The sequence below is a fragment of the Bombina bombina genome, chromosome 5 (assembly GCF_027579735.1).
Source record: "Bombina bombina isolate aBomBom1 chromosome 5, aBomBom1.pri, whole genome shotgun sequence".
Taxonomy (NCBI): Eukaryota; Metazoa; Chordata; class Amphibia; order Anura; family Bombinatoridae; genus Bombina; species Bombina bombina.
In genome coordinates this window covers 84,361,575-84,375,266 of record NC_069503.1, presented here as the reverse complement: position 1 = coordinate 84,375,266, position 13,692 = coordinate 84,361,575, and the positions used below count along the sequence as shown (strand labels likewise).

Genomic DNA, 13,692 nt, shown 5'->3' with positions numbered 1-13,692 from the left:
GAACCGAATTTCCGAATTAAAATTCTGCTGAATTTTCTGAATCGATTCGTAAATTCGGATGGCCATTGGGATTACACTAGTATTGTACAGTATGTTAGGTTAACATCTAATATACAATATAATACTAGTCTAATCCCACCTAACACTTACCGAAATGCCGAATTTACGAACCGAATCCAGCCGAATTTCTTCGAATCCGAATCGATTCAGAATTTTCTGAATTTGAATCGATCCGAACCGAACTTCGAAAAATTCCGAATCGATCCGAACCGAATTTTTTCCCCATGCACATGTCTAGCGGAAACAGTGTATGCATTGACACTTCCTTGGAGTTATCAATCTGCCTATATTTTTGCTCCTTCTGGTTCTTCTTTTTAAGAGGGATTTTTCAAAATCATCATGGAGCAATCGTTTGTGCTGCTGGTGGCTCCAGCATGGCCGCTCAGGTTTTGGTGTATGGTTCTTGTTCGGATGTCCAGTTGCCAACCTTGGTCACTTCCATTTAGGCCAGACCTTATATCTTAAGATTCGTTTTTTCCGTCAGGAAATCAAATTATTAAATTTAATGGTATGCAAATTAAAACGCTTAGTGCTTAGTCATAGAGGTTTCTCTGACTCAGTGATTAATACTATGTTGCAGGTTCGTAAATCTGTGTCTAGAAAGATTTATTATCGAGTTTGGAAGACTTACATCTTATGATGCTCTTCTCATCATTTCTCTTGGCATTCTTTTAGAATTCCTAGGATTTTATAGTTTCTTCATAAGGTTTTGTCTACAAGTTCTTTGAAAGGACAAATCTCTGCTCTTTCTGTGCTGTTTCACAGAAAAAATTGCTAATCTTTCTGATATTCATTGTTTTGTTCAGGCTTTGGTTCGTATCAAGCCTGTTATTAAGCCAATTTCTCCTCCTTGGAGTCTTAATTTGGTTCTGAGGGCTTAACAGGCTCTTCCGTTTGAGTATATGTATTCTTTGGACATTGAATTACTTTCATGGAAAGTATTGTTCCTTGTGGCCATCTCTTCTGCTAGAAGAGTTTTTGAATTATCTTCTCTTTCTTGTGAATCTCCTTTTCTGATTTTTCATCAGGATAAGGTGGTTTTGCTGCCTTTATTTAAATTTTTACCTCAAGTTGTGAATTCTAACAACATTAATAGAGGAATTATTGTTCCTTCCTTGTGTCCTAAATCCTAAGAATTCTTTGGAAAGATCCTTACATTCTTTGGATGTGGTCAGAGTTTTGAAATATTATGTTGAAGCTACTAAGATTTCAGAAAGACTTCTAGTCTATTTGTTATCTTTTCTGGTTTTAGGAAAGGTCAGAAGGCTTCTGCCATTTCTTTGGCGTCTTGGTTAAAGCTTTTGATTCATCATGCTTATGTGGAGTCGGGTAAATCCCCACCTCAAAGGATTATGGCTCATTCTACTAGGTCAGTTTCTACTTCCTGGGCTTTTAAGAATGAAGCTTCTGTTGATCAGATTTGCAAAGCAGCAACTTGGTCTTTTTTGCATACTTTTACTAAATTCTACCATTTAAATGTTTTTTCTGCTTCAGAAGCAGTTTTTGGTAGAAAAGTACTTCAGGCAGCTGTTTCAGTCTGATTCTTCTGCTTATAATTTCAGTTTTTTTCATTATAAAGATTAAAACTTTTGATTTGGGTTGTGGATTGTTTTTTCAGCGAAATTGGCTGTCTTTATTTTATCCCTCCCTCTCTAGTGACTCTTGCGTGGAGTTCCACATCTTGGGTATTTGCTATCCCATACGTCACAAGCTCATGGACTCTTGCCAATTACATGAAAGAAAACATAATTTATGTAAGAACTTACCTGATAAATTCATTTATTTCATATTGGCAAGAGTCCATGAGACCCACCCTTTTTTGTGGTGGTTATGATTTTTTTGTATAAAGCACAATTATTCCAATTCCTTGTGGATGCTTTCGCTCCTTTCTTATCACCCCACTTCTTGGCTATTCATTCAACTGAATTGTGGGTGTGGTGAGGGGTGTATTTATAGGCATTTTGAGGTTTGGGAAACTTTGCCCCTCCTGGTAGGAATGTATATCCCATACGTCACTAGCTGATGGACTCTTGCCAATATGAAAGAAATGAATTTATCAGGTAAGTTCTTACATAAATTATGTTTTTCCAACAATTTTTTTTTCTCCATTGACTTCTATGAAGATTGCGAAAACGGGTGTTATGTTTTTTCCACTTTTTTTCCTCCACTGATTTCTATGGGGGAATACATGCACGTGATAATTTGCACGTGATAATTTGTTAGGATTTTTGCGCTAGTCGAGTTAAAGGGACACTGAACCCAAATTTTTTCTTTCGTGATTCAGATAGAGAATGCAATATTAAGCAACTTTCTAATTTACTCCTATTATCATTTTTTTTCGTTCTCTTGCTATCTTTATTTGAAAAAGAAGGCATCTAAGCTTTTTTTCTTGGTTCAGGACTCTGTACAGCACTTTTTTATTGGTGGATGAATTTGACCACCAATCAGCAAGGACAACCCAAGTTGTTCACCAAAAATGGGCCGGCATCTAAACTTACATTCTTGCATTTCAAATAAAGATACCAAGAGAATAAAGAACATTTGATAATAGGAGTAAATTAGAAAGTTGCTTAAATTTTCATGCTCTATCTGAATCACGAAAGAAAAAAATTTGGGTTCAGTGTCCCTTTAATGATTCCGCAAAATAAAACATTTTTAACTTGTAATACAAGCTCAACTTGACAAGTGCAAAAAGATTAACTATAGCAAAGTTTTCACGATTGCGAAAATGCATTTTACAGCGCCACTTGTAATCTAGCCCTTTTAGTGAATAAAAATGTGTGACAGTGAAGATTAGTAGGAAGTACAATACCAATACTGTAGTATTATATTTAACTTACACTTAAACAACTCTCATTTAACCTTTCTTTTCAGGAATTATATTGTTGATGTTGATGTGTAAGTGCTGCTCTTTCATATAAATATTAAAAATAATTCTAATAGGAAACCAAGCAGACGCAGGTCTTGAGAGCTCCTGCTATAATATTACCACAAAGTGCCCCAAATGACCTTAAATATCGTATTTTGGATAGCAACCTCGATGTAAGCCTCATTGAACAGCAAGACGCATATTTACAATAATTGAGGAAGCAGAGTCGAGTTGTTATACTGGGATTTTGGATAACATGGGGATTGTTGTGTTCCTACCTACATTATGTTGAAAGAGTGAGTGCATCACAGAGTACTGTGAACGGACTGGCCAAATACTTCATGACCCAGCTATTAGTGGCGTTCACTAAGAGCAGCTTATACAGCACTGCAAAAGCCGCCATTGAAACAGAGACATCATACACGATGCAATCCCTCTGAAAGCGAAGGGCCAGACACCTCCACCACCACCGCTGCAGCGCCTCAATACTAGGATTCATTAGAACCCGGACTCTCTTACAACGCACATCTCTTAGGGGCAGTGGTGATTCTTTTATAAGCAGAGAAAATGGAGAACCATATAAACGACGCACTCACTGCACTAACACTCCGCATGGATGCTCAGTTTCACTCTCTCCGGCACCTCTTTATTAATGGCGAAGTCTGGTCTGATGGTTTAGGAGATGATCTCAACACCGCTTTCTACCTACCACAAGAAGAAGACAATTTACAACATTCCTGCCTCCTTGATCGGATAACAGATGAGACCAGCGGAGACCTACATCATTTAACTGAGCGGCCTGTAGAGACGGATCCTCAGATTGTCTTTCCACTGATCCCAGAGAACAACCCGGACAGTAACCTCAATCGTGCAGTTGCCTCCTCAACTTCCGCCCTGGGGCGGCAGGCAAGAGCGGTTCTGGAGAGAGACAGGTCTGCCATCAATAACATATGGGTCACTTACATCTTCGTTTCCTGTGGAGCTGACGATATGGAGATTCTCTGGAGCCGTATTGGGAGCTCAGGATTCACACTCTATAGACTCCTTAATACAATGACCCTCCTTGGTTTGTTTCATAGCTCCTCTGACCCTCTCCTCCTTAAGCCTCTGCTCCGGATCCTAACGGGCCTTTCTCCTTTAATGGCAGTGATTTCTGGGCTGCCGGTCATGGGAGTAGGCTAAGAAACTTAGACACTATATCTCTTGTCACCCCTAACACGGACCAAACGTATAAGGCATGTTTGCATGTTAGTTAGTTGTAACTTGTCCCTTGTGTTCTCATATTTGCCTATGTGTTAGTTTTGATGTACTGCCTAATTTTGAGTTGCTATAGATATATTTAAAAGTGTTCTATTCATGTATGTGTTATTTAGCAGGGGACACAAGTTAATGATACTATGTGTGATAATCGTTATATGTTGGTCACTTTGGCACTTACTTATTCTACTTCCCCCTCCCTTGCCTCACACAGTTTTTCTTTAACACTGTATTTTAAGTCATAATGGCGTAATATTACATATTGCTAGTTATCCTACAACAGATATATAGAACTGGTCTCATTACAGAAGTTTACCCCTTTACCAAAAGGTCTCCTTCCCTACAATAATGACCACCTTTATACACAAACATATCTGATTGGCTTCTATTGGTACACAGTGTCCACTTTTATCTATATGCTTACGATACTATGCAGTGCTCTATGTATTCACTGGGCTTGAGACATGTAAACCTCTATTTGTATCTCAGCAGTCTGAATTAGTCCTAGTGGGTATTGGGTAGTGCGTTTATTTAACATATGTCCAGGTTCTCACAAATACTGTAAACAAGCTCTCACATCACAATCCCAATTGTATATATCATGATATTTCCCACTATTTTATATTCTTACCCAGATTTTGGGCTGTTTACCTTGCTGGCAAGCCTCACTACATATAGGTTTGGGTTGAATACTGCAGATACTGCACAATATGTTATACTTTGTTTATCCTGTGCTAAATAACTGAATGAATACTTAGAAACTCAGCTTTATATTCTACATATTGGAGGTTGATGTCCCGTAATCATCAAGACTAATCAGCCACATACACTTATCTGTATTATTTATAGGACTGTATTTGAACATATGTTGTACATTCTCCAATGCCACCTAAATCCTAATTATTCCCTTCCCTATATAATATCTTAGCTCTCACTGCTCAACAAATTACTGCTTTGAGATATCAGCCCTACATTTGATCGAAGACATTTTTATAGCTTTTTGAGTAACTACCATATCATTCTCCCCACTATCTTATATAGTCTTATAGTCCATGAGGACATCCTGAGTTTCCTAGTAATTTAGTCAGTACAGCCCGCACCCTCTAGGTAACCCTCTACTAAGTTCTCTCTAGAAATAATCATCTCTCCAGCCATATCATATTCCCCTTTCTCACTTTCCACACAGTTCCTAAAAGGCTCCGCCCCTCTCACCCCCCTTTATAACAAGCGGCTCTTGCCCGTTGTATATCCCTCCCCCTACCTACTCTGGTACAAGAGTGGTCAGGATACACGCCAACTGCCCACAACTTACTATTATAAGACCAAAAAGTACTCCCCCTTATCATCGTGGGGAACATTAGCCACATTAAAATATTTTAAACTGAGGTTACATTTTATCCAGTCCACTTCCCTTTTTCCATCACGTTGAAACATAACTCCACATGTAGAAAAGAAAAAGAAGCGGTCCCGACATCCAGTAAGTTAAAAAAACAGCTTTATTTAGTCCATTTAAAATTTTAACATGGGTCACACAGTAAAAAATAGGTTTTACGCGTTTCGGCCCAGTGCCGTACTCATAAACCTAATTAGACACAGGTGAGTGTCTGTTTAAAAGGGTTACAAACTTCATGGCTATTGGTTGGTGTGTAACACACCCCTATTAACCATGCAAATACAGAATCTGCAGAAGTAATAGAACACTTGATAAAACATTACTCTGATCAAAAGACAGATATGGAACTATAAGCAATATATACCTGATATTAAGCAACATTATAATTTTAGTCAAAAGGTTCACTTGGTGCAGTTGTATGAATAATACAAATATATAGGCATATTCTCACAAGCTGCCTAAAAAGCGCCTGTAACCATATTATATGGATATTTGTACTTAAGATCTAATGTATCCTATGTTTAGTGTGCCTTATTCAGGAATTAAGTACTATTGTTGTACCATGTGCATTTATTTCATCATATATATTATAGATAGTTTTTAACTTCATAAAGAAATTTTTCATTTTAATCTTTAATTTTTACTTTTTGTTTTAGATCATTTGATTTCTAAATGGCACTTATAATAAATAGATCATAAGTGCCAAAATGATATCAAAAATTTCTAATCATCATCTATTATATAATGAAAATAAAGAACTTATGAAACATGTATTTTGATCACAATGTGGTAGCTTTATGCTGTATATTTGGGAAACGAATGAATGAATGAACAGAACGCCTCCTCTACATATGTTATTAAGTATGGGTGCACTGGACCATGAAACAGTTTATTTCCAATGGTTGATAATATCAAACTCAGAATTGAATCCATTAGGAACCTGAGTATTTAGTTTCATGATCCAGTACACCTCCTGTTTCGCCAGGATCTCGTCCTTATTGCCACCCCTGGGAGGCAATCTGATGGTCTCGATGCCTCGCCATCTGAATGCTCCAGTATCTTTGCCGTGCACCTCAATGAAATGCCGTGATAATGCAGAACATGGTTTCTCATATTTTATATATCCTAGATGTTCTCTAATACGGGTACGGACTTCCCTACTGGTCATTCCAACATATTGTTTGGAGTGTACCCGGCATTCAATGAGGTACACTACGTAGGTGCTGGAGCATTTTATGCACCCTCTGGATGCAAATTTTTGAGTAGTAGTGCAAGAATAAAAATCTTTGCCCTCAGTGATGAAATCACATGCTTTGCATCTATGATCTCCACACTTGTAAGTGCCGTTAACTTGCATCCAAGAGCCCCTGTTCTTTTGTTTGCAAGGCAAAAGTCTTGGGGACAACATGTTACCCAAAGTTAGGTTTTTGGAATAAACACACCTAAATCCCTTCTCAACAGTGGACTTTAAATGTACGTCACCTAGAAGTATAGGAAAATACTTCCGGATGATGTCACATACTTTAGAATAGTCTGAAGAATATTGTGTAATGAAGGTGAGAGGTCTTTTATCTTTATTGCCACAACTGGGCACTACAGAGATATTCTTTCCCTCCATTGCTGTTTGTTTGGAATGAGAGACACAGTCTAATACTGCACAGTTACAGCTCCTAGCTCTCCCTAGCTAACCTCTTGTTATTATTATTTCTGTATATTCCTCATTAAGAGAATAGTATTGGTATATGGAGTCACAACCTTGTTTTTTTTTTATAACAGTTTTCATTTGATTTGATAATATTGTAAACTCTGCTTTGCTGCAATTATTTGTTATGGAAGCCATCTGTATAATACCTCCCTTTACAACCTCAATAAAAATTGTAAATAAAAAAATAATTCTAATATATTTGTAAGGTTGCGGTATGTCCCACTCATAAATAGATTGTCTACTCCTGAGCTTATATTGTAAAGTTCTGGAAAGATTAATATTTAAGGTGCAACTGTAACACCTACAGAGCTAACTGTACTAAATACTTGGGCTAATAACCTAATCAGCTGATCTGTATCACATGAACTGTTATGTGTGCCTTTATTTATACCATACGTACAGTTAATCAGAACCATTATTTATTATTATCTGTATAAACCATTTAATATACTTTTTACAGACACGGCCAGAGCACTGAGAGATATCAGGTATTGATGTAACTGGAGTGAATAAGGGAACCTTCTTCCTGAGCACAGACATTGGAGCCTGTTATCAGCATGAACCCATATGTGTTAGGTGAGTAAAATAGATATTATGCTGACTTTAATTACTGGGAAAATAGAATAGATCACTCATTAAACAAATATAAATTATTATATTTATATCTGCATCTTTAAGAACATTTGTGTCAACACCTGCTCTCAGAACACCTGCAACTCTACCTTCCCCTGCCCTGACCTAGCTCATGGAACTCCCATAACTACACTTACGCTTACCTTGTTCCCATGGTGGAACACTCACAACTCCACCAGTGAGTGTTCCCCATGCCAGAACCGCCACTGATTTGTGTGCTTAATTTAACAGTGAGTATTATTAAAACTAATAAAGTTTTTGGCTGATTCTATAAATCAAACAACTGCAACCGCAAGCTAAGAGTATCATAAGGTCACTGCTCCTTAGCCTTTCAAAACATCTCACACTGATGATTAGTCTGTGATGATTAAGACATCATATTCTCACCCCACTGGTTGAGCATGAGCCGGGCAGGGGTGTATGTGCATTTGCTTGTACAATGCTTAATGAGGATGGTGGATGCCTCCTCTTTTTCCCAGAATACAGATGTACTTGTTCCCTGAGAACATTATCCACCTGCACATTGTTTCATGGGCCCTATAACTTGTTTTCATTAGTAATCAGTGGTTTAGTTTATTATGATGTAGAAATATTTAAATTATTTGTCTTTCATTGTTTTAATCTGTGATTTACAGGTTAATCAATTTAAAAATGAACACAAAACAGAAGCCATTTTATGGAGTGTAAATAAGATATTTTTTTTGGATGGATTCCATTACAAAGAATAAACTTTCTTTATTTAATTTATTTTTATGTAGACAATCACTTGAATAGTTCATATCCATCCTTCACTACAGGAAGCCTCAGTTTGATACCACAAACTCCAATAGTCTTAGACACCAATGACTATTCACAAACATTGGGGATATCACAGCAGATATTTAAAGGAGATGTTGAATTGGCAGGAACTGGGCAGCAATCATTATGTACAGAGAGTCATTTAGTCATCAAACAAGAGGGCAACAGTTATGCCTTATCTAGTGAAATGAACATTCCAGAGGATAAACCACACACATTTACTGAGTTTTCAAAACATTTAAAAGAAGGCATAAGTCTTAAGTCTAGCCAAATGATTCATACAAATGAGAAACCATTCAAATGTATAGCATGTGAGAAAATCTTCAAATGTAATTTGCATCTTCTGGAACACCACGCAGTTCACACAGTTGTGAAACCTCACACGTGTACAGAATGTAGGAGATGTTTCACATCTAAAGGAAGCCTTAGGTATCACAAAAAGACCCACACAGGGGAAAAACCTTTCAAATGTAATGAGTGTGGGAGATGTTTCACATCCAAGGGAAGTCTAATATCTCATGAAAAGACCCACACCGGGGAGAAACCTTTCACATGTAATGAGTGTGGAAAATGTTTTACACAAATGAGTAGTCTGAAAATTCATGAAATGAGTCACACAGGGAAAAAAACCTTGACATGTACAGAGTGTGGAAAAGGATTTACAAAAAAGAGTAATATGAAAACTCATGAAAGGATTCACACAGGAGAAAAACCTTTCAAATGTACAGAGTGTGGAAAAAGTTTTACACGAATGGATCATCTAAAATATCATGAAAGGATTCACACAGGAGAAAAACCTTTTACATGTACAGAGTACGGAAAATGTTTTACAGAAAAGAGTAGTCTGAAATATCATGAAATGAGTCACACAGGGAAAAATCCTTACACATGTACAGAGTGTGGAAAAAGTTTTACAATAAAGAATAATCTGAAAACTCATGAAAGGAGTCACACAGGAGAAAAACCTTTCACATGTACAGAATGTGGAAAAAGTTTTACAATAAAGAATAATCTGAAATCTCATGAAAGGATTCACACAGGAGAAAAGCCTTTCACATGTACAGAGTGTGGAAAAAGTTTTACACTAAAGAATAATCTGAAAACTCATGAAAAGAGTCACACAGGAGAAAAGCCTTTCACATGTACAGAGTGTGGAAAAGGTTTTACACAAAAGAGTAGTCTGAAAACTCATGAAAGGATTCACACAGGAGAAAAACCTTTCACATGTTTATAAAGTGGAAAAATGTATTCCGTGCCAATCAGGTATCACAAAAACACCAAATATTTACACATAAAATAAACTTTATATGCACTGGGTGGAAACCTTTTAAAAATTATCTTAATGAGGGCAAACTCTCTAAATAGAAGCATCAAAATAGAATCCTATTGTAAATAATACTTTTTAAATCCCAGTTATAAAAGCCCCAGATTGGAAGTGCTCTCCTGCTGTCTTTTGTTCCTCTATATATGTGCACCTCAGTTTCTCTCATATAAATGTGATAGAATCCAAACACTACACAGGAATATACAAATCTGTCCTCATACTGACCAGTTTACACAACCATTCACCACCAAAGCACTCCCAGTGTTTATTTTCTCCCCTATGTAAATAAAGCGTACAACTCCTAACACTGGCATATTAATAATTACATTTACAGAATTAAGAGTCTTTATATGAATAGAGTGTTAGATAATTATATAAACAGGAACATCAGTTTCAAATGATTGACATCTGGTAGATATATTTAATGTGCACATGATGTGGATAAACCTTTTCTTATAGCAATAGATGCTTAGCATTGTACATGTTATATACCAGAGGAATTACTGAGGGGAAACTGATTTTATTTAATGAGACACAATATCAGTAACCGGTACATACGTGATCATAATCAGTTTAATTTAAATGGCTACTATAACCTACATGTATACTGGGTATGTAATATGTATGTCATGTGATCATAATCAGTTTAATTTAAATGGCTACTATAACCTACATGTATACTGGGTATGTAATATGTGTGTCATGTGATCATAATCAGTTTAATTTAAATGGCTACTATAACCTACATGTATACTGGGTATGTAATATGTGTGTCATGTGATCATAATCAGTTTAATTTAAATGGCTACTATAACCTACATGTATACTGGGTATGTAATATGTGTGTCATGTTCTGTAACTTGATATTATGTCTGTTAGATGTTTTCATGTTAGTTAGAAGCCACAATAACTGATAATAGCACATACTGTATATATAAAGGGAACATTATATGTCTGATAAATCCCTTTGTATCAAGAGCACAAGTGTTAGGTATATTTATACCATTGTGTGCATATATCATGTAATGCTGCTTTTTACTATATAATGATATACAATGTTTTTTCATGCAAATAAAAAGTGATTGTAATCCAGACCAGTATTTTATTTTTGTCTAATTAAAAACCCAATATCACAGAATAATAAGAAATAAATAATAAAAACCAGAAGCCAAATCTGACAGTGAAAGTTACACTGATAATTTATATAGAGCAGCAATTTTACCTAACTTTCTAATTTACTTCTATTATCTAATTTGCTTTGTTTTTTGTATCCTTTGTTAAAGAGTGAACCTAGGAGGCTGATATGAGCGTGCACATGTATTTAGCATTCTGTGCAGCAGTGTTTGTAACTATGTATAACAGCTATAAATGTTGTTGCAATCTCTGCTGCCTAAAGACACGTGCACGCTCCTGAGTTCACCTATGATTACTCTTTAACAAAGGATACCAAGAGAACTAAGCACAATTGATAATAAGTAAATTAGAAAGTAGTTTGAAATGTAATTTTCTATCCAATCCATTTAAGTTTAATTTTGACTTTACTGTCCCTTAAACAGTATATAAAACAATATCAAATTAACCCCCGACTTGCACCAACGCAGATTATTAATGACCAGCAAGACTTTATACACAGACATTTTACTTAAAGGGATAGGAAATTACACTTTCATGATTCAGATAGAATGTGTCATTTTAAGACACTTTTTAAATTTCACTTCTGTTATCAAATTTACTTTGTTCTTTTGGTATCCTTTGCTAAAAAGAATATGTACATATCCTCAGCAGTAGAAACTTACTACTGGGAGCTGACTGCTGATTGTTGGCTACGCACATGTTTCTTGTCATTGGCTCACTAGATATGCTCAGCTAGCTCCCACTGCTGTAATGCTGACTTCAACTATGTGTTTAATTTCTTTGTAGGAGTTAAATAATAGTTGTATACAATCAATGGTACAATAATAAACTGATCTAATATATGATTTATATCCCTATATTTAATAACAGAGACAATTAATAATAATTATATTCTAGGTAATCAATATCTTGGTAAATTTGTCACACTGTTATCTTCATTAAACAAGGATTCACAACAAGATAGCACAAAGCTAGATCTGATTAAAGGTGCAGTAAACACCTTGAGACTGTAATATAAACTGACTAATTATTCCTAGGAAAACAACTTTACCATATACTTTCATTGTCTAATAGTACTGGGATATTATCTGTGTGTCACAAATGTACAGTGACTAATAATGCAATAAACACATAGAAATAACTTCACTGACTCACTATTTAATGTCTAATAGTATTATATCAGCTGTATGCCAGGATATTATCTGTGTGTCACAAATGTACAGTGACTAATAATGCAATAAACACAAAGAAATAACTTCACTGACTCACTATTTAATGTCTAATAATATTGTTATATCAGCTGTGTGCTGGGATATTATCTGTGTGTCACAAATGTACAGTGACTAATAATGCAATAAACACATAGAAATAACGTCACTGACTCACTATTTAATGTCTAATAGTATTGTTATATCAGCTGTGTGTCGGGATATTATCTGTGTGTCACAGACATACAGTGACTAATAATGCAATAAACACATAGAAATAACTTCACTGACTCACTATTTAATGTCTAATAGTATTGTTATATTAGCTGTGTGCCGGGATATTATCTGTGTGTCACAAATGTACAGTGACTAATAATGCAATAAACACATAGAAATAACTTCACTGACTCACTATTTAATGTCTAATAGTATTGTTATATTAGCTGTGTGCCGGGATATTATCTGTGTGTCACAAATGTACAGTGACTAATAATGCAATAAACACATAGAAATAACTTCACTGACTCACTATTTAATGTCTAATAGTATTGTTATATTAGCTGTGTGCCGGGATATTATCTGTGTGTCACAAACGTACAGTGACTAATAATGCAATAAACACATAGAAATAACTTCACTCACTCACTATTTAATGTCTAATAGTATTGTTATATCAGCTGTGTGCCAGGATGTTATCTGTGTATCAGACGTACAGTGACTAATAAGGCAATAAACACATAGAAATAACGTCACTCACTCACTATTTAATGTCTAATAGTATTGTTATATTAGCTGTGTGCCGGGATATTATCTGTGTGTCACAAACGTACAGTGACTAATAATGCAATAAACACATAGAAATAACTTCACTGACTCACTATTTAATGTCTAATAGTATTGTTATATTAGCTGTGTGCCGGGATATTATCTGTGTGTCACAGACGTACAGTGACTAATAATGCAATAAACACATAGAAATAACTTCACTGACTCACTATTTAATGTCTAATAGTATTGTTATATTAGCTGTGTGCCGGGATATTATCTGTGTGTCACAAACGTTCAGTGACTAATAATGCAATAAACACATAGAAATAACTTCACTGAGTCACTATTTAATGTCTAATAGTATTGTTATATCAGCTGTGTGCCGGGATATTATCTGTGTGTCACAGACGTACAGTGACTAATAATGCAATAAACATAGAAATAACGTCACTGACTCACTATTTAATGTTTAATAGTATTGTTATATCAGCTGTGTGCTGGGATATTATCTGTGTGTCACAGACGTACAGTGACTAATAATGC

The 13,692-nt window shown here is 35.6% G+C and overlaps 1 protein-coding gene across 2 annotated transcripts; it reads left to right on the top strand.

Moving 5' to 3' along the window:
- The first annotated feature begins 6,216 nt into the window (after nt 1-6,216).
- LOC128659932 (gastrula zinc finger protein XlCGF8.2DB-like) lies at nt 6,217-10,734 on the top strand. Of its 2 annotated transcripts, none has more exons than XM_053713521.1 (2): nt 6,217-7,860; nt 8,676-10,734. In XM_053713521.1, exons 1-2 carry the CDS (start codon nt 7,842-7,844, stop codon nt 9,947-9,949), a joined length of 1,293 nt encoding a protein of 430 aa, XP_053569496.1. In that variant the 5' UTR covers nt 6,217-7,841; the 3' UTR covers nt 9,950-10,734. The 2 variants fall into 2 exon arrangements, with proteins under 2 accessions (XP_053569496.1, XP_053569497.1); XM_053713522.1 differs by having other exon boundaries at nt 8,553-10,734.
- The last annotated feature ends 2,958 nt before the right edge of the window (nt 10,735-13,692 follow it).